The 21,398-nt window shown below is 37.0% G+C and overlaps 6 protein-coding genes across 6 annotated transcripts; 5 read left to right on the top strand and 1 right to left on the bottom strand.

Annotated features, from left to right (window-relative positions):
• Positions 1-402: 402 nt before the first annotated feature.
• On the top strand, positions 403-2,770 carry MELLADRAFT_109235 (uncharacterized protein; the record flags this gene model as incomplete). Its single annotated transcript, XM_007413257.1, has 12 exons — positions 403-595; positions 701-725; positions 840-875; positions 957-1,071; positions 1,145-1,229; positions 1,315-1,344; positions 1,425-1,726; positions 1,806-1,933; positions 2,006-2,084; positions 2,159-2,194; positions 2,268-2,482; positions 2,575-2,770. 12 exons carry the CDS (start codon positions 403-405, stop codon positions 2,768-2,770), a joined length of 1,440 nt encoding a protein of 479 aa, XP_007413319.1.
• Positions 2,771-3,643: 873 nt separating this feature from the next.
• On the top strand, positions 3,644-4,630 carry MELLADRAFT_38010 (uncharacterized protein; the record flags this gene model as incomplete). The annotated part of the gene is made up of 6 exons (XM_007413258.1): positions 3,644-3,890; positions 3,983-4,078; positions 4,139-4,238; positions 4,309-4,375; positions 4,465-4,491; positions 4,562-4,630. Coding segments are annotated over 6 exons (606 nt in total), but the record flags the coding sequence as incomplete, so codon positions are not given.
• A 404-nt stretch (positions 4,631-5,034) lies between these two features.
• MELLADRAFT_109233 (uncharacterized protein) lies at positions 5,035-5,622 on the bottom strand (the record flags this gene model as incomplete). Its single annotated transcript, XM_007413146.1, has 1 exon — positions 5,035-5,622. One exon carries the CDS (start codon positions 5,620-5,622, stop codon positions 5,035-5,037), a length of 588 nt encoding a protein of 195 aa, XP_007413208.1.
• A 5,144-nt stretch (positions 5,623-10,766) lies between these two features.
• Positions 10,767-13,973, top strand: MELLADRAFT_109232 (uncharacterized protein; the record flags this gene model as incomplete). Its single annotated transcript, XM_007413259.1, has 8 exons — positions 10,767-10,787; positions 10,971-11,034; positions 11,573-12,073; positions 12,165-12,233; positions 12,306-13,058; positions 13,194-13,294; positions 13,419-13,544; positions 13,875-13,973. The coding sequence occupies 8 exons, from the start codon at positions 10,767-10,769 to the stop codon at positions 13,971-13,973; spliced, it is 1,734 nt and encodes a 577-aa protein (XP_007413321.1).
• A 429-nt stretch (positions 13,974-14,402) lies between these two features.
• Positions 14,403-15,197, top strand: MELLADRAFT_109231 (uncharacterized protein; the record flags this gene model as incomplete). Its single annotated transcript, XM_007413260.1, has 4 exons — positions 14,403-14,450; positions 14,530-14,673; positions 14,773-14,940; positions 15,036-15,197. 4 exons carry the CDS (start codon positions 14,403-14,405, stop codon positions 15,195-15,197), a joined length of 522 nt encoding a protein of 173 aa, XP_007413322.1.
• Positions 15,198-16,117: 920 nt separating this feature from the next.
• On the top strand, positions 16,118-18,735 carry MELLADRAFT_90133 (uncharacterized protein; the record flags this gene model as incomplete). Its single annotated transcript, XM_007413261.1, has 10 exons — positions 16,118-16,144; positions 16,280-16,388; positions 16,620-16,878; positions 16,945-17,180; positions 17,317-17,395; positions 17,476-17,776; positions 17,850-17,955; positions 18,028-18,092; positions 18,171-18,331; positions 18,408-18,735. 10 exons carry the CDS (start codon positions 16,118-16,120, stop codon positions 18,733-18,735), a joined length of 1,671 nt encoding a protein of 556 aa, XP_007413323.1.
• Between the last annotated feature and the right edge of the window lie 2,663 nt (positions 18,736-21,398).

Here is a 21,398-nt window from a genome sequence, read left to right as displayed (position 1 = left end):
CATCGATCGATCGGATATTCCCTCGTGACTTGACGCATTCTGCCTCCAATAAGCTATACATTTGGTGCAAACTCGCAAGGCATGTATCAAGTTTCTTGCTTCACAATCGAATTCGATCGTTGATAAAGCCACGAGTGTTTAGTCCAGGAAAAAGACAACTGGTAGTTGTGCATCGGTCGAATTGGTTACTTTTAATGACAACGGGTTTTCTGATACGGCTGGATCCAAACCGACTGAGTGAACAAATGTTTTCCTCTGGTTCTTTCATACCTCATCAGGAATTAATCTTACCAAACGAATCTTTTGATAAAGATCTCAAAATATTAGAACCTCAAGCATCAATCGACCTTTTTGACAAAGTCACTTTAAACTGTTGATAAGTATATCAATTTCAAAAGAAGAATGGTAAAAGCTCAATTGGAATCAGGAATTTCAGGTAGAAGGTTCAAGTCTAAGAGAGATCAAATCTTACATGATCCATTCAAAGGTCCACCTTTGGCACAATTCATCAAATCTTCAACTATTTGGGATATTTGGCCTTCTGTCTCGGCCTTTACCCTAGAAGCAATCGCCATCGCGTTTACCAATCGCCCGAGTAAGTCGTTGTCAGTGGTAAGCAAAAAAAAACTTCATCATCTGTAATCTTTCTCTAAGGATTGAATAACAAGTTTAATAATTTTCAACTCGATCTTTTTGATAGAGCACGACTATCATCACGGTACTGGGTAAGCTTGAAATCTTTATGTGGAATATGTTGCATGAAACAAAAGTGGGATCGCACGCCAATTTTGCAAATTTTCATCTTCAGGTACCATCATCGGTTTTGCTATATCTTACAGAACGAGTAGTGCTTATGCTCAATATACTGAAGCCAGGTCAGATAATGTCATCTCATTAATCCCTGTGAAGAAAGCTTATTGAAGAATTGCACTTTGATTTCAAAAATCTCTCTTTAGGAGAGCATGGGGTAGTATGATTCATCATAGTCGAACATTAGCACGTATAATTTGGATACATATTCCAGATGAATTATATCCTCATTCAGAAAAAGACCCGCCATCTGATGCTGAGGTATGTAAACAGTTTTTTTTCTTGAAGACGATGAACCTCGGAAAATACTGTTTGTTGAGGATTGTTTTAACAGGTCAATCAAGCTATATTGGAAAAGAAGACAATGACAAACTTGATCGAAAGCTTCAGTGTTAGCGTTAAACATTACTTGAGAGGAGGTGAGAAATAAAAATTCAACTTTTCATCGTTTGAGCCTATATGTTGTGAATCTGAGCTTATTCTTCTCTCGTAAATTTTCAATAGAACGTGGAATATTTTATGAAGACTTATATCGTAAGTGAAATCTAAACACATCCTCACCCAAAGATGACTAACATAACTTCAATGATTTTCTACTATTTCCCCAAAAACAGATTTAGTTTGTTTTCTACCAAAATATAATGTTCCATCTTATGTTCAAATGCCGAATGCACCACAACTTCCAGAATTTGAAGCATTTGAGACCTTAAAAAAAGAAAAATCAGACAAATTTATCAAAATCGAACTACCTTCTGCAAGTCATCAAAGTAATCAATCAACTTCAAACTCACGTTCAACAATCCAATATCCTGATCCATTAATTCCACCTATCAAATTACTTCCTAGTTATAATCCTCCTAAAAAAACTCTTTGTGATCATTTACCTGTTTTTAGAATCTTCAGAAGTTTATGGAAGGTACGTCTTCATTCTCAAAACAAATTTAAACAAACAGATGGACAGAAACTTATGTTTTTTGTATTCGATAATTCATCAGGGAGCACTGAACTTTACAAAACAAAGAAGACGGAGCGTACAAAATCTTAATGATGATAATTTACCGCTTGAGATTCTATGGCAGTTAGACGCCTACATCACTAGTCTTAAACGACGAAAGATGCTCGAGTGAGTCTACATATTATGAATGATCGAACTTGGATGATCTAAATGATGACTGATGACTTTTCCAATGAATAGTGTACCGACTACAAATTCTATGAATGCTTCAATCGTGGGTCTCTCTGATGCGTTGAGTACGCTGGAAAGAGTTCTAACAGTTGAGCAATTTTCTAAATTTTTTATAATAATACATTTCCAATGGTCAATCTGATTTAATTCTTTCTACTATAGACTCCATTACCATTTGGTTATACAGTTCACTTAAAGGTATTTCTTTCACATTTTTGAATCCTCAATAATCTAACTCCAATCTGACTTAGTTTGTTTTGATTCTATTTAGACTGTAATTTGGGGATATCTACTATTCTTACCCTTTCAATTAATTGGAACATTCAAAAAGATTACTATTCCAGCTACTGCACTCATCTCATTTGTCTTTTTAGGATTTTTGAAAATCTCAGAAGATATTGAAAACCCATTTGGATATTCACCTAATGATTTAGATTTAGATCATTTTTGCTTTAATATCATTGCAAAAGAAATCGATGAATTAACGTAAGTGTTCAATTATCTGTGTGTTTTTCGGATATCCAATCATTAGAACAATTTTTGATTGAATTAAATTTTTCTATTTCAACTTTTTCTAGTTCAAGTCCTCCTTCAAACCCATCAGATTATATATTCTCTGCAAGTAATTTACCTCTTTTTAATCTTGGAGAATTCAAAACTGCAGAAGAAATTTATCAATCAATGAAACCTGATGAACTAAGGAACTCGTTATCAAGAAAAGATATATCTTCATCCAATTCGAACTCAAGCTTATTGAAACGTGGCGAAGTATGATCACGACTTTTTTCGAAGGGAGCTTTTCTTTGAAATACGTTGAAAAATATAATACCTAATCTCAGTTTTTGTAGCATAGATGAATATGTTTGATAAGTGTAGTAATACTTGATAAACATGGGTATGAAATTCAACCTTGATGGATATGTTTGATAGACAGCCACATGGGAAAGAAAAGCTTTGATTCTCAATTCCAAGACTTTTATCCACTTTGAAGTCACAAAAGATTGTGAATAGTTACCGTGAAAATTTTACATTTCCAAGATCCAAGAAAGAGAAGAGAAACTGATGAGATGAAGTGAAGGAAGTATAGTTCTCTAGGTTTGCCTAGCCTGGACAAACCATTTGTAGTATACTTACAATTATGATAAATACACAATGAGTTATTGGAAATAGGAAAGAAGAACCTGAAAGACACCATGTATGGCATCACCACCCAGACATCGTGGAGTAAGAGAGTGGAATACTCATAAGAAATGTTTACACATTGCAATCTGAAGGTCAGCCTTCAGGCAAAAGAGCTCATAATTCAGCCGAAGTACCGTGTATGTATCCCGTGTCATCTCGGATCAGGCCCGATATTCGACTGGCCCCGCATACACCTGATTGTATGACCCGGCTTCTCTAAAGGTTTTCGTCGACTCTCCAACTGACGACGACCAAACTCTCGAGCTCAAAATAACCACATTGGACAACATTACGATACTCTTCACCACCACCATGTCAACCATTACAGAACCTCAACCAGTCGAATCAAACGATCCAGCAACATGTCGTGCGGTCAAACTTCAAGAACTAAGAAAAAGAAAAGTAAGTTATCGTCCCACTTATTTACCTTTTTCAACACTAAAACGAATGATATTTCAATAGACAGAATCAGCTATGGCAAATCGAAGAGATGTAGTATCAGAAGCCAACAAATCACATGCAACAGCTAAAGAGATTTCAAGATTAGAAAGAAAAAAAGCACAAGCTATTGCATTAGGACAAAGAACTGAAGCTACTGCAGCAGGTGAAGATCTTGAAAGAAAACGAAATTGGCAATATAGTATTGAAGATAATGAAAGATGGGATAAGAAATTAAAACAAAAGAAAAGTAGAGGAAATCATGAGTTTACTGGTAAGTTTTAATTGATGACCCCTTTCATCATTTAATCAAATCGGAATGCGGATTTAATTTTGTCTTTTGTTTTTCATTTGATTTTATTTTAGATTACGATGATCTTGCTAGACGAAAGTATAAGAAAGATGTCGATAGTCTTAAACCTGATCTTGTGAATTACAACAAACAAAGAGCAGTAGCAGATGGTAGTAGTGCTTTAATCACCACAGGTTCTTCAAGTTGTACATCGGTGATTCAAAAACAAGCATCTGAAAACTTGTATCGTGATATGAATAGTTTGGTATACGCTGATCATCGTCCAACAGAGGAAGCTATAGATAGGGTCGTTGGGAAACTCAATCTTGAGTACGAGTGTTTATCTTTATTCATTATTGTTTTTTTGCATTAGTTTACTGACTTTTTGGTGTCGGTTTAGTATTGATAAACGGAGCAAAAGATCTCGTGTTAGGAAAGAAGAGGATGGGGAAATCACTTATATCAACGTCAGTTACTTTCCTAACCTTGACTTTCGCATTTCTTTCGAGGTTTGTTTGTTTATTGATGTTTTTCTTTGTTGACCGATTCTTTACAGGACAAGAACAAAGCTTTCAACCAAAAGGTACGACTATCTATTCTGTTGATCATTTTACTTTACAATAATTGACTCATTACGATTTCTTTTGAATTAGATTGGAAGGTTTTACAACAAATATACCGAAGAGATCCGAGAGAACATCGAACGTGGTACAGCTCTATGATCAAGTTGGGATCGCTTCACTTATTTCTTTATCAACATTTGAATTCCTTTTTTCATTTTTGTATATTATGACTTCCACTTTTGCGTCTGATTAAATTTCTTTTTTTTCAAGAGGCTTCCTAGTGATATTGATGCGATTCAAAGATATCTTAATCGGAGTGTATAAAGCTTATGTACCCCTGAAATCCTAGTATGCTGTTCTGTTCTCACTGTGTTACCTTTGCATCTTTTGAGTTTGCTGATGCTTTGCCTAAGCAAGCCCCTTCATATCTCGTTGGGTCACATGAACAAGACAAGGTTAATAAAATTATGAGTGCTTAGCTTCAAAGCCAGTTCATAAGTAAGAATACACGCGATCTTTCAACTAGCTAAACAACTTGAATAGTAGAATTGGTAAATACATCTTTATAGTAGATGACTAGTCATATTAGCTTCATAAATCTCGAGAGTCTTCAATACATGCTTAGTATTCATTGGATAATGACTAGTTAAAGAAGCAACAGTGGATTCCATGGAATCAGGAAGTTTAACAACAATCATTGCAGCAAACATCCAATCTAATGTTTGTTTGTGACCATCACATGCAGTTATGTAAGCTAAACATCTACGAGTATCTTTAATGAATTGATCTAAATTCACGTATTTTAAATGACATAATTTTGAATAAGTCCTTCCTTGGTTTGAGGGTGATTTAGATTGATATTCTTCTTTTAAAAATAACCATATCTTTAATGGATCTGATAAAAGGTTTTCAGTAATGATTTTGTATCGATTGTTTTGATCCAAAGATAGAAATATGATGCCTGATGTTTTTTTCTTTCGGATTGAGTAATGAGGATCTTCAAGTTCAGATTCGGTTGGTTTGATTTCTGATTGAATGAATTGGTCTAGGTTCTGAGTCATTAGATATGCTAAGATTTCATGACTCCATTCGTAGTAATTCGTATTGCTTAATTTCATCAGGCTGGGAATTGAATCTGTTTCGTTTATCATTTTGTTGGAATATTTGTTTTGATCTTTTCCAACTGTTTTTATGGAGTGACTACGTTCTGTGAAAATGCCAATCGAATATTTTATCAGCTCTGGTTTGGTAGAATTCAAGATATTGAAGAGAACCATTTATTTACCTAAAAGGGACAAGTTTGAATGGGAAAGGTTTCGAAAGGAAAACAAGTTTTGGGTGAATGGTAAACGAAGGATAAACAGTTCCTTGAAGAAAAGATCTCAATAAAACTTCACAATGACGTCATTCAAATCAAAATAACCATCATCATCATTTTCACGTGAAAAAGAAAACAAAATATCATGCAAAGGATATCAGATAATGACGTCATTGTACAAGAGGAGAACCCTGGATCACTACAGTTGCTCCAGTCTAGTCACGACCAGACTCGCTCTGCAAAATCGAAATTTGATTACACAAGTTTACACACTGAACTCTTACTTACAAATCATGTGTAAAAAGTCATTTTTGGGCTCTAAGGGGGGTGTTTGTGTCAGAAATGACTTGGTGAGTCAATCTGCTTGGCCAATTTTTTTTTATTTTTACAAACCTCCAACATTGGGGTCTAGGTACCTAATGGACCTAATATTAAGTCCTTAAGTACCTTACTTAAGTATTTAAATCCTTAGGTAGCCACTTAAGCTGTTACTTATGTACCCTAAGTAAGTAGGTGGAGCACCTCTCATCACAACTCCTGGGGTACAGAACAGCATAGACTTGTATTTTTACAATACAAGGGTGAAGTACAGTCATTCCAGTTTTGCTTGTCCATTCCGATTTTTTATTTTTTATTTTCTCATCAATACAGGCCATTTTATAAGCATACATAGCCTTCAATCGTGATTGAAGTGTATCCAATTGAAGGGGGCTGTCCACCAATCACGATCGGTGCTGCTAACTAATCAGCACCAATCCATCGCCTCCAAACCCATCCATGGATCACTTGAATTGTCCAATCCCTTCTCTCTACCTCACCATATCCTTTGAGAATTGAGGATATCTCTCAAGATTTCATCCGTGATCTTACCCTCTTGGTCTCGACTGTAATATCCTGGCTTTGACTCAAGTAAGCTCCTTGAATGTCTTTCTCATAATGATATCAATCCTCTGATTTCTAAATATCTTCCTTATCTTTCCAGCGGGCTCAATATCCTGGTCCGTTCATCAGATACCTTCAATTTCATCAAATCGATTCCTTATCTTATTGCTGATTCAAACTATGTATGTCCTTTGACTCAGCTGAACACCCGCTGATTGAAACAATTAACTTCTTTTGACTCCCTTCTGCTTGTCAACTCTAGCTCTAGTCGTCAGTTCGGGCATTTCTACTTTGGAGACCGACCAATTCACTGAATCAAACCCAGGGGCAATAATCAATCGTGTGTCGTTGATTTGTGTTGATACTGCTGATTCATAAGTATAACTTTTTGTTGCTAATCATCAGCACTGCTATTTAACATGATTGCTCAGAGCTTCACATCGATCTGTCTAGGTCTGTGAATCTTGTATTGTTTTTTCTTGCTATGTATATGTGTCTTATTTGTATATAGGGAGTTTGTACCTGTTATCCAAGTGCTCATTATCAATGATATGAACAATTTACCTTCATCGTTCCCAAATCCCTGGTCTTATAGTCAATTTAGTTTCTGGACTTTTTCCATTGCCTATGAGTACAATGTGTCTCATCAGATCCACATTTTGATCTCAGATTGAATTTGTACAGGAAGAGACTGCATTTCAAAGTGTTGTGTATTACAATGAAAAGCTGAGGCTAGAGTAAATACAAGAAGGATAAACACTAAGAAAATGGAATTAATCTGATGGAAAACATTCAAAGCTAAGGAAGAAATGTATAAGAACAGAACTCTTAAGTTGCCCAACAAACATCTAGAGAAATTGATGCTTACAAGCTGTATCCAAAGCCTAAAGGAAGGGTTCAAAAATGAGACCAAGATCCAAACTGAACAGAAGCTTGAGTGGATTGAACCAACATTAGGGTGATCGATTGATGCCTATAATTTGGCTTCTGTTTTGATATTGTGTGGGTAGCGATCAAGACCTAGATCAACACTTTTGATAGCAAACCATCCATCTTTTCTTCTTCACCATCCAGTTGAAAATTGATTGCCGAGTGTTTATTAAGAATAGAAGTAGCTGATAAAGGTGCTCTGAATAATCCACTCCAATCTGATGAACTTCCATGGATCATAAAATTGCAAGGTAGGTCAGCATTCTTTTCAAGCTACGTTTTGATTGAGGGAGTGAACTTTACAGGATCAAATCAAGTGTGCAGAGGGTTGAATCAAAGACGGGAAGGTTCAAATCGAAGCTGAGAGGTCTGGATCAAAGCAAAGAGACCAAAATCGAAGCCTCTTGGTCAAAACTCACATGAAGGTTCCTTGGCTGTGAGGATGGACGATGAGAGATGTGATCAAGCTGGAACAATGCGTGTGAGGATGAAAGGATGATGTCGAGGACAGGTTTGTGATAATCAAGCGCTGTGGACTGTGGTCAACTGTGGTTGTTCAGACTCACGACTCCTGATAAAGCACATAAGCATATGATGTTTATGCTTATAGAATCACCTGTATTGGTGTAATAAATAAATAAATAAAATCTGATTGGACAAGCAAAACTAGATTGACTGTATGTAGTGATAGAGTGAAGAAAAAGAACTTTCGCCAAAAAAAACCCCTGCAAATTTTTTTTTGGGTATTACTTGGACCCCCCAACATTTGGGTCCCGGGGCCGGGGCCGGGGCCGGGCTCTGGTTGTGACTAGACTGGATCACTATGTACAAGTGTATAATCAATGTGTTTGAAATAGAAGATGGAGCACAAGAGGTATTGAAAAGGACATCACATATTGCCATGAATTCAACATCAAAGGCAAGGGAAGCTGGAGCATATGTACATGAGAATGGAGTACATAGGCTCAATTGATGAGGGTATGTAAAACCAAGATGCATCTCACTTAAAACTAGAACACCTTTTTCCCAGAGAAGGAGAACTTCAGATTTATATGAAAGAAAGGAAAGTCTTGTTCAGAATCTGATTTAGGACTAGTTATGATATAATGGGTGCTAAGTATTTCACAAGTAGTGAGCTTGAGAAAGAAGGGGGGAATGATTTTGTCAATACATACCACTAGACTCTTGACTTGCAAAATTCAGTGTCATAACAAAGATCCTTCAGCATTATAATTAATCCACTTTGATTCAAATCAAATCTGGTATATGAAGATGATCAATGATATTCTTCCACCTAATTTGATCTGAATAGGCAAGAGATATAAATTGAAAATTCATCAAAAAGAAGCCATACAACATCCCAATGGAGCAGATTGTGATATATGTGTATCTGAATTCTTGTTTGGACAATTTACAGTGAAGTTGGAATGCACTGGAGGACATTCCTATGCTCACATGCTTCAAAGTAAGAATCTAAATAAGATTAACCTGGACAAATTTATTACACATGTAGCACCGTGTAAATATCCGTGTAGCACGTCGACGTGCACACACAAAAGACTTTCCGTGGACCCTGTAACGACCCATCAAAGAGGTTCCACGACAAGTACATCTTCCCCTTATCACCTGGGAGGTTGAAAGTCAATTGGCCCCCACTGACAACAAAGGATTCTGCAAATCCTTTAAACAAATCACAAAGCACAAAGGGCGCTCAGCAAAAATCTCAGTCTCAATCCGACCAAAAGACTTTGAGATTTATTTCAAAACTCTCCGTGTGTGCACGTTGACGTGCTACACGGATATTTACATGGTGTAGGGGAAGAAGAGGAATTACAAGGACTGATGCCTAGTGTCATGAAACATTGAAAAGAAATTGAGCGGAATATCTCTCTTGATTTTTTCACAGCAAATGAGTGAAAAAATTACAATGTTTGACAAATTTATTAGACATGCAGGTGAAGAAGAGGAAGTACAAGGACTGAGGTCTAGTGTCATGAAACATTGAAGAGAAATTATAAGTAATTGGACACAACAAGTTGTGGGTATGGAAGCTACATAGCATTATGAGGCTATAAATTGTAAACTGGGGCCTTGTCATGGCCTTGTTGGGGGTTTAACTCCCCTACAACACATCCTGTGGGGCCACCAAGAGTGTTTGATTATTTTGGTACAACACCACCTGTGGGGTTGGCTGTGAGGTAGATAGATCTTTTTACCCTTGAGCAATGCACTGACAAACTGCTCATGATTGAACAAGGTTGGGGCATGCCATAACAGGCACAGCCAAGCAAATCCAAAATTTTGTGTCTGGTGTGTGCAAGTGAACACTGTGCAAAGGGATCCCACTGAGTTAGCCTGATGTGGCTACGCAGAGAGGGCATTAAGCACCTCTGACCCAGTGAGCAAGTTTTGAAGTTTGATTTGGTGCATACTTGAGTCATGAATCCAAAAATATATCTCTGTGGGGCCATGCATATTTTTGGAAAAAAACCATACAGAGAACTATATATAACTTTGTGAGTGGGAACACTCAATCAAAACACAAGGATAAAAAAAGGGGATGAAAGTTATACCTTTGGAAACCTATCAATGAAAGGATACCAAAATAGCCTTCTTTATCATTAAGTTAATGGGTACCTTGACTCCACTAGTATTTAGCAGGGGATCAACTCCACACTACATGGCACTGCCACAATGGGCACTTCTAGCCATAATGAATCTCTGCAGATGAAAATACTCTTTGTACTCAGGTGATTGTACTATTTATGCTTCAAAGCCCACAAGGTAGGAAGAGCTGATCATGAATGGCCTGCTGTAGATAAAGTAACACAAAACAGCTACATAAGAAATCAAAACATGGTCACATACACAATTTATGTGAGGCACAAAAGGAAACAGACATACAATTCATTCCAGCAGGAAAATTATATAGGCCATTGAAATGCTACCCTTGACTCCAGTCTGGAATCAAAACTAGTAATCAAGCCTTTGGTAAGGTGAGAGACAAGCTAAATTCTCACTGGCTTTTTACTGCTTCCTCAAAACAGATGTAGCTCCTTAAGTATTAAACACAAAACATTGGATAAAAATGTAAACACAAAGAAAAAGGATGTGCTGATCAGATTAAGCAATTATTTTGCAAAGGGCCCTGTAAGTATCCCATTAATGACTTATTATGCCCTATTGGTAAGTGAGGTATAGACAGGCAAATGAGCCCTTTGCCAATATGTAAATTAACCATAAGCCCTCAAATCACAATGTGTCAAAAATCATATTATGCTCTTGAAAAAGCCTTTTCAGAAGCATTCAAAAAGTCAAAAACACTTTCCTCAAAAATCTACAACCACTGGGTTTGCTGGTGGTGTGTAGTCTGTACACCTTAGCAGTGCATCATCAAATGAACATCTGAAATCTTGGGAAGTATATGAGCCAGGTAAAGACCTAAATGAATAAAAAGGTTCTCCAACACTTTTTGAGAAACTTTGTTTACAATGCACCTTTTATGGGGAAAACATTTTATCCAGATCCTGATATTTTCATTTGATATGAAAAAATTGGACCTAGCCCAGTGTCTGTGTGGTAGTTGGATGTCAAAAAGGACTTGTGTGCTCTTGTTGGAGAGAAACTACCACACAGGCACAGTGCAGGGTTTTTGAAAGGCTGGTTCCATCCTTTCTGGTTAGAGTACACTGTTTATATGGGAATTTCCTTATCTTGGGTTTCTGGCCCCAAATACATAATATAACACATGCAATTGTATGAATAATTGAGGGAATGTTTGAAAAGCACAGTTGAAACACCCTCTGGAGAAAAAAAAATGGTTTCTGATCTTCCAGGAACCACATAATTAGCTCTCCATCTCACAAAGAGTCAAAGTACATCCCTGCTCCACCTGTGATAGTATGTCCAAGAAAATCTTGGGGAAATGAATCCAATAAACTATATCATACTCTTCCTTATGTTTATACAAGATCATCAGATTCTAAGTCCTCCTCACCCTCCCATACAAGGATCTATTGTTGAAGCAATCAAAGATAGTGAAGTTTTCAAACTCATGCACCCAATTGTTCATCATCATCGAAATAGCTTATCCACAACATCTTATGAAGCTGGAATGACTTCCACCATGGACAAGAAGAGAGAAAGAATTGAAAAGATATCACGTTGCAAACCCCTTATACTTTATCTTCAAGATCAAGGTCGTGGAAGTCTATTTGGAAGGCTGGCAGCACAAATTCCCACTATAACTAAAGCCATTGAAGAAGAGGATGACTACATGACAGACAATGTGATAGCTTTATTCATTCAACTACTGAGTTTTGATGATTTGACTCTGCCACAGAGATTATCACACTTGGCAATTCTTTGGGCTTTTCTTGAAGATTCAAAGCTATGGAATTTGTCACTGATAGGCACCAAAATAGACCAGGCCCCAATCTCTCGAGCTGTTTTAGAGCTATCTTTCACAAAAAGTATGTTCTATCACTTTTCTCTTTCTCAACTGGGGTTAATAAGATATAAACAATTGTTGTCATTTACTTTTTTACAATTCAATTGCATCAGACTTTGATTTATTTGCAGAGGCTACACGTGCTACAAACTTCCCCAATAGAAACTTTGCAATCTTTCCAGGTGAGTGATTAGAAGGCTTCTGGTTCAATATCTCTAGAGATACTGACAGTAGCTTCCTTTCAGAATGGTTAGAGGGTTTGCATAGGGTTGGTTTACTTGAATATATCAGAAAGGATTGCTTAGAATCATTTGAAATCCCCAGTAGTGATCACCTAATGACTTCATATGATGACTTGATCCAATCGCGCTGTCCACTACAAGAACATATTGCCAAAGAAATTACTCTCAGGTGTATTGAAATTGTAGAAGTGCACATGGATATTAAAACTAGAGACTGGTATCACTCTTATAAAATGCTTGAGCATCTTGTACAATTCATTCCAGCAAGTAGAAAAATACTAGAATACTCACAAAACCCCTTGCTGAAGGAACTTCTTCAGAGAATATCTAGGTGGATCTCTCTGAGACAGGATATTGATAGTTTCCTATCAAGTCACAAGGTGGACCCGTATATCTCACTCCTGCTTTCACCTTTCTCAAAGCACAAACCTGTAACCTTGGATCATTATGCGTACATAATTGGTGTGTTTGCGATAGAAGAAGGAGCACAGAACAGAGCAAAAATGAGATCAGAAACAGGATCAAGCTCAAAATCACAATTAGGAGAAGGAGAAGCACTAGCTCATGGAAATGAAGTGGGATGGGACTCTCAAGGGGCACCAACACTAGATCTTTCTCATTCAAATGTAGAACACTATTTACCAGAAGGAGAAGAACTTCAAGTCTATCTCAAGGACAAGTCATTCTTGCTCAATATCATATACAGGGCCAGCTCTGATATAATGGGTTCTAAGCAGTTTCTTGATTTTCATCTTCAAAACAAGGGTATGTTTTTCCAGTAAAAAAAATCTATTCAAGCAAGGCAATGCAAAATAACCGAATTTTCCTGCTTTGGATCACATTGATTCTGGGATATGTATATAATCACTGGCATTGTATCAATTCTCTCCATCTGAATAGACAATGAATATAGTGTCAAAAATCCTCAAAGGGAAGCCATAAAAGATCCTGGTGGTGCAGATTGTGCTATATGCCTATCTGATTGCTTTTGGGGACAACGTGTAGTGTGGCTTCAATGCGGTGGAAGACATGCATATCATTACAAATGTTGGAAGGAAAGTCCCTGAGAAACTTGTTTTTGAACCAACTTCAACTGGAAAAGCTGATATGTTTTTGAAATATCAGTACTATGAAGAAAAGAGCTCTGGACGGATTAGCTGTCCTAAGTGCCGTGATGACATCCGGGCACCCTTTCGCATTAGACAACACGTATTTTGGGCAGGGAAAACTACACGCTCAAAAGACCTGACAGTGAGTGTAGTCTGTCTACTGGGCTTTTTTGATTATTGAAATAATCTAATCTGTCTCTCAAAGTTAAACCCACAGGAAAATTAGAGGGAGTCAGATGAAATTTCAAGAGTGGGTCTTGGATTATTATGATTAGTTTCAATTGGTCAAGCCCCGTTTTGAACCGTTTGTCAGCCCTTGAGTTCCTTACTCAGACTCAATCACATGAGCGCATGTAGAAGATGATATGGATTCATCTAGAGAAAGAAGTTAATGAGTTTGCACTCAAGAAACATACAAATGCGTTCGGAGAAAACACTGAAAGGGACAACGTGATGGAAATTTCGTGAACAGATTAATGAGACTATCATCATTGTTGCCGAAAGAAGATCCCAACTGTTGATTCCCTTGAGGAAGCTATATGATTCTCTTGCACAGTTAAGCGACAAGTAGGGCATAATCTAGCCAGAGATAATTGACATTTGGCTAACGTAAGAAGTTAGTTCACTGGCTAGTGTTCCGCCAAGAAAGAAATGTGAGGTCAAATATATCAATGAGGTAGGCACTGTGTGCTTCGCTTGGTAAAGTGGCTCTTTGAACTATTGTTCGGGGTGCACACTGACAAATTGGTCAGTCTCTGCTGCCTACAGCTTATCTCAAATGACGAAACGGACGTTGAGAGTCATCATGAAGAGCAAGATGGAGAAATGCGACTCGATCGAGGGCTACACGTAACCCTGCATTCTTTCGACGCTTGCCCAGACAGTCAAGTAGTATATAAAAGCCCGCTTTACTACGCAGAGTTTGCCTCGCTCACTACATCAAAGTCGTAGTCTTTGAGATTTGACACCCATTGCGTTATCATCAATTGAGGTTTACAAAATGAAATTCTGCCTTTCTATTTTTCTCGCACTCACGATTTTATCCACGGTGAGGATTCAGAATCAGTCATAAGTAACATGAAACATAATCAGATCAGCTTAAGTTTTTCCATATTTTCCATCAATAGGTTTTTTGTAGTCGGCTTCCGAATCCAGCGAATGACACTGTCAATACGACTTTGTCAAAGATTCTTCCAAGTTCGGATCACCATACTAAGCTTATAGAAAGCAGAGCAATTGTTAATCCCCCGAACACAACCGTCGAAGAACTCGTGAGTCGTTTGCTTGCTAGACGTGATTTAAATTTTAAGCGCTTGGGTAGAAATATGGCATATATATTTACGTGTGATGTATAAACATCACTCCATCAGATCAGTTGTAATCCACGAAATTCAAAAAGACCAGAAAACAAAGCAAACTTGAAAGATATCAAGACTGCAATAGCTAGCATGCAACGCCGGGGTGGACCTTGTGAGATGGCTGGGGGTTGTGCTATGAAAGAGTGCGTCAATAGCTCAGTGATTGAGCTTTGCCCTTTTGTAAGCTTCCTCATAATTGTTCAAAATTTTCCTTATGGTATTCATAAATTTTAATAATAGTGAATCTGATTGATGTGACGGCTTTTCCTCTGTAGGATGAAGGCAGGGTATCCCTAACGTGTAGTGTGGTTGCCGAGATTGCTGAAAGGATTGTCAACAAATGTCAGACAAAGAACTCTCAACTCGTATCGGGAACTTATTTTGATGAAATAACTTTTTGGCAGGTCTCAGCATATAAAATAAAGAATGCCTGTTGATACAATTTTGATCCACCTTTTACAATTTCCTTGGCCTGTTATCTTCTTTTGACCTCAGAGCTTGTTCACAATCAGATCTATGTTTTGGCAACAAGTAATCATGTGGGAAATTGAGAACGGATTGAATATAATTTTGGTTTATAAATCTTTGAACATTGAGCTATCCACTTATAATCAATCAAAACCAATCTCATGGTACTGATTCATGTTCTTATCTATAAGTCACCAATTTTCCTCTATATGTAACATCGTGCTGACTGGATTTGTGCAATCCAGGCAATCTTGGAGTGCATAAATTTGGTTTGTGTTTAACACCTATCAGTCAACAAAGGTGAATGAGTCAGTCATGTTTTCTAGTACATATATGCTTCCATGGTGGAGGTTGCCTATATCTAGGCTGTAACTTTGAGTCACACATTCAGAGACACTTTGATGCTTTTCTGGGGGGATCTTTAATTCCCAAATCAAGGTAAAATTGAAGCCATACAGCTGCGCATTGAGGCAGATTGAAGCTCAAGCCTTCTGAAAATCCGTGCGAATCAGTGAGCATCTTGAGCTTATGTAAGAGGCTTTTCTGTGTACTATGTGCATATACTCACTTGGCTCTCCGCTCAGCAATTGAGCCCTTTAAAGAAATTTGAAATTCCTTTTGTCCCATTCATGGCTTTATGGACGAATTTATGGGATTATGGTGGTTTTCTCATGCGTCTAGAGGGGTTTTCCTTTGTGAGATGGGTTTAGAGAGGTTTTTTTATTTTTTACTTTTTATTTTCCTTGTTGACCGTTTTGGGTGTTCTGTTGACCAAATCGAAGGGAATCTTCCATTAATCATCATTTAATTTTTTTAATAATCCACCTCAACCTCAAACCCACCAAGAACATCATCATCATCATTGGAATATCCGTAAAAGATAGATAGTATGAGTGAACCTTTTGCTGACTTTAGTGTCAGTCAGTCCTAATGAAAACTGATTCTCTTCTTCTTCATATTCTCAAGTTTCTAATCTCAAGCGATCTGTTTCTTTTTTTTTCTATTTCATCTGACTGACTCCCAAAACTTTATTAAATCACTTCTTTATCAGAAATTGAAACTTCATCTTCCTTCACTCAGGGTCGATGATCTCAAGGACATCCTCAGAGGTATCAATCGTTCAATTCCTGGAGCTTATACTAGACTTACCGGACGAAAAGGTCAGAATTTACCTAGCCCTGTTTCACTTTCCCACGATAAGGATCAAAATCCGCCGGTTTGCTTCATGCGATTGTGTCCGCTGAACTTGAAATTTGAAGGTCTCCTGGGAGACATCTTATCATTGGTTTTTATTTATAAAATTACTGACTTTTTTCATTTGATCTTTTGTTTCTTCATTTGAATCAATCATCAAACCGCTTACCGTAACAAACTCGAACTCAATGTTTCAGATGATTTGGTAATGAGAATCGAGGATCAACTTTTAGACGCGATTCAAACTTCATCCAAAGAAAGATATAATACCATTCGATCACTCATCTTTCCTCGACAAGCCGCATCAGCCGTACCAACTCCGCACAACAGACCTCCTAATATTCCAAGACCAGCACCTATTCCATCGACATCATCAAATCATCACTATTCAACACATTCCCCCAATCCAATGGCCAATCGAGCACCTGCACCGGTGACCGATTACGGCTCTACTTCGTTAGCGCGTCTCGCTAGCTATGATGCTTTTCGATTCAAGACTGATCCCGCTGTGGGAAACCCTAGTATGTCGTCACGAAACGCGTTTCCAAATCCACCCTCTTCGGCCTCCTCTTCAGCTGGATTCAAGCGGTCGCTTCCACCTGCTCCTCATCACCCTTCGTTTGGTACAAATCCTTTGGGATCAACAGGAAGAGCGCATCTTCCTGTTACATCTCAACCAAAATCTTTTCCCTTACCATTTGAAAGCTCACCTTTTTATCGCTTTGATTCTGCTGCTTCTGGAATTGCAATTTGTCATAGTAGGTCAAATTCATCTCTCAAAAGAACGTGAAATCGGAAGAAAGAAAGGATATCATTTGGCTGTAGAATTGATTTATACTGACTGATTGGGTATTTCTCATCAACTTCATGATTTTATAACATATCGCATAGAAGCAGCTCAAAACGATCGGAAGTCAATTTCAATTACACTTACCATATCACAAGATCAACGAAGCAAATTATCGCAATCACAGTAAGACGTCTTTCTTCCAAACTCTTCGCGTTTTTTCAAAACAAACTGCAGCTCATAAGAAATTGATTTATAAATTCAAGAGCGAATTCGAGTAATCCACAATATCGATTAAGACTATTTTGTACATCAGAAAAACACTTCAATCATCCACAATACAATGCACCTCATGCACCAATCCTACCACCTGCACCCATTGAATTTCCGACCACATGTGAATTAAAATGTAATTCGATTACGATTCCTGCAAATGTAAGAGGATTGAAGAATCAACCTGGTACAGCACCTCCACCAGATTTAGGTTCTACTGGTAATGGTTCTGTGATCAATATAAAAGAATATGGAACGAATAGGATAGATGTGATTTATACTAATACTGACCGAGTTGAGTTTATTTGATGATTCAATCTTGATTTACAAAGAGGTTGTTATTGATTCGAGGTTTTCCATCATTTAGAAATATTATGTCATTGTTTATCTTGTTGAACATTTCTCAATTCCGCTCTTGATCAAGAATTTGAAGGCTAGTAAACAGCAAACTAAAGAAGAAGTGTTGGCTAAGAGTACGTATGAAGATTGTTGATGTTCGAAAATTAAAGAGATAATAGACCTGATCTTGAATCTTTTATTTACAGTCTTGGCTGGTTCTGGGGACGATGATGTTTTCACTTCATCCTCTGTAGTTGCCTTAGTTGATCCTGTAAGTTCCATCGCTTTACTCTTCTTGTTGATGACGATCTCGATTGATCTAGAACTTATCTTGTGAAATCATATATAGCTCGTTTTAAGTCGAATTCGTTTACCGATTCGATCTCTGCAATGTACACATCTACAATGTTTTGATGCAGAATTTTTTTATTCCATGATGGAACAAACCCCTACTTGGATGTGTCCGGTTTGTAATACGAAACTCAATCCACAACAATTGGCTGTTGATGGGTATGTCTTTAACACATTTGATTTTAATATCTTCTTTCAAAGTATTTTGACTAATCATTTCTTTATGTTATTATAGATATATGCAATCGATTTTACAAATCATGCCAAGTTCAATGGATTCAGTTATAATTGAAGCAGATGGAACATGGCATGATGAAAATTACAAGTATGGAACATCAGCTAAAGTAGGAGTTAAGAAACCATCAAGTTCATCAACATCAACACCCATAGAGAAAAATCAAAATGGAAATGAAAAATCAAAAGTGAATAATAAAAGAGATGTCATGGTTTTGGAAATTGATGATGATGATGAAGATGATGCTAGGAGTAGTAGGAAAAGGGTTAAAAGTAATCAAAGTCATCAGGATTCGGTTTGTATTGATTTAACGTTGGATGATGATTAGGTAGAAAGTGTTATTAGTCAACTTAGAATAAAGGTTTGGGGTTTTATTTTTTTTTTCTTAGAATTCTTTTTTGTTTTATTGCTTGATCTTTTTTTTCTCTTTTTTCTCTTTTCTTTTTTGGGGATTCAGGGTGGGAATGGTGGGATTAGGTTGTGAATTGTGTGTGTGTGTGTTTGTTTTTCTCGTCTGTTTTGTTGAAATGTTAATTATCTTTTTTGGTTTATATCATTTGAGGGAAGAAGTGGGAGGTATTGAAGAGAGGTTTTTTATGTTTAAAGAAAGATTTTGGTACCTTGAAAACTTTATTCTACATAATGGAGATTTGATTTTTTACATTTTTTGAACTTGAGCATCTTATCCTATCATATACTGAATTGAATTTCTCTTTACTTTACTTTTCTTTACTTTCTATATCTGTAATCACATTTGTGATTTTTTAAAAAAAATGCAAGAATGTCTTGTATCTCAAAGCAATAAAACTGTGAAACCAAAAAGAACACAAAAAGTGAATATGAAAAAGACTTATTTGTAAAACATAGAGAAGTGAGGTCTGTTTTTTAATTCTTTAATGATTTTTTGGGAAAACTTCAAAGTTGAAGAAAGTTTCAATGAAAGGTGTTTAAAATTCGGAAAAAAATGTGGAGTGAACTTTTTCTATAATCACAAAGTGTTGAATTATAAGAAAATTCAAGAAGTTTTTACCTGAGAATGTAGCTTTTCTATTGAGCAATTTGGATGTAAAAGTACTATACTTGTTAAGAAATATGAAGCTACTGATTTACTAGGCCACATGAGGGCTGTTTGGTAATTCAGATTGATGATGGGAATTTCAAACACTTTTGACATGTATGTTATCTCAGGCCTCTTTCAAAAGTTTTGTAAGCCATAAATTGAATTAAAGAAGTTGTGTTGATGACTTACTTATTTCTTTTCTTACCTTTTCAACTTCTTAAAGGGTGTTTCTGGACTGATTGATAGACTGATTTTTGATTTTATCTTCTGTGCCAATTTGGTTAGCATTTTTGGACCCTGTAAAAATATTCTCTGGGTTTGTCTTATCAGCTTTTCCATAGATGTTGGGCATTTGATGGCCTTGATGACTGATCAGGACACCTTGTCCAAGATTTACAGCCATCTTCTACTTTTTTTTTGGATTTTTTTAGATCCATATTTTGGAAGGTGTGAGCTCCACCAGCTTATTTGGCCCATTTGTTACAAAGATTGAAGTAAAATTGGATTGAAAGATGTGTTCCCTTGTTCAATTTATCAAATATCTCAACAAAGAATGTGAATTGAAATCTTGAACTGCCTTACCCAAATCAGATTTCTTTTCTTTCAAGATGTCTTCCAGATCAATTTTTTTCCATTCATGAAATATATTCAAGATATATCTCCAGCACTCAATAGTCATGTTTACTGAACCTTGAGTAGACTGAACGCATATCAGCTTCAGGCAGGCAACAAAACCCATGAAAAGTTTTAGTCTTGTATTTCTGATCACCCAAATGGGTGTGAATATCTTGTTTGTGAGACTTTGTGTCTCATCCCATTGACGTCCTAGCTTATTTTCCAATTCTATGAACCAACTATCAATCTTTTGCATCAAGACTGCATCTGCTTGGAACAAGTTTGAGCCATGAATTAAAAGTTTCTTAGCAAAGGAGCTTGTTTTCATTGGTTTTTTTTGACCTTGCTGGGTGGAGCTGGATCCATGTTGGTTTTTATGCCTTTTTTCAAATGGGGCAATTGTGGATGATTGTCTTGGGTGAAGCTGTAGTCAATATATGTAGAGCTTCACTATGTCAATTTTTTCTCCCTAAATTGCATTTGTGATGTCTAAGGAGGATTGGATGAGAAAATACTGGCTTTATAGGTAGTAATCATATTTTTATCAGGAAGGCCAAGAGTGATGTTTATTGCCTGGGATAATTTGGGATGACTATGCCTTGTTGTCTCTGAACACAAAGCCTCCTTCAGGATATTTGTCTTGGGAGGCCTAAAGCCAAGCACTCAAAAGGTATTGAAGATATTCCTCAATGGGGGGACTTTTCATTATTTCATTTTTTCTTTACCTATCCCTACTAATCATGCACAACAAGAGAAAATCCTTTCCCTGATTCAAACTTAAAGCTAGTCCAGCAGAAAAGTGAAAGGAGCTCTCCCTTTTTAGACTGCATATGGAAAGATGAATGTGGAAGTTTGAAATGAATTTCATCCTTGTGAAAGTGTTTATCCCTGCAGACCTGAAGCTCAAAGGTTACTATTCCGAAATGGATGTGGAAAAAAACTCTCTTTAGATTTATTTGGGTGGAACACTTGGGATGTGAGGTTATTATGTGTTCAGCAGAAGTAAGGAGATGAATGGGGAGTCAAAAGGATGAGAGAGAGGATTATTTTCCAGTCATCCCTCTGGATTTAATGCCTCACTTAATATTGCATATAGAGCATCATGAAAAGGATGAAAAAGTTACATCATGTTGACCTTTGATAATCTCCTTTTTACACGGAAACAGAACATCTGGTCACCTCACTTGATGTAACTCAAGAACGCCTTGGGTGCATGACTCAATTTCAGATTTTGAATCAGAGCACTCCTAGTGTGGTCGCAATTATTTATCATTCTTGATTTTGCGAAAGCTTCAACCGCGACCGGGAGTACAGTA

This window comes from Melampsora larici-populina (genome assembly GCF_000204055.1).
Source record: "Melampsora larici-populina 98AG31 unplaced genomic scaffold MELLAscaffold_35, whole genome shotgun sequence".
Taxonomy (NCBI): Eukaryota; Fungi; Basidiomycota; class Pucciniomycetes; order Pucciniales; family Melampsoraceae; genus Melampsora; species Melampsora laricis-populina.
This window is presented reverse-complemented; position numbering and strand designations above follow the sequence as displayed.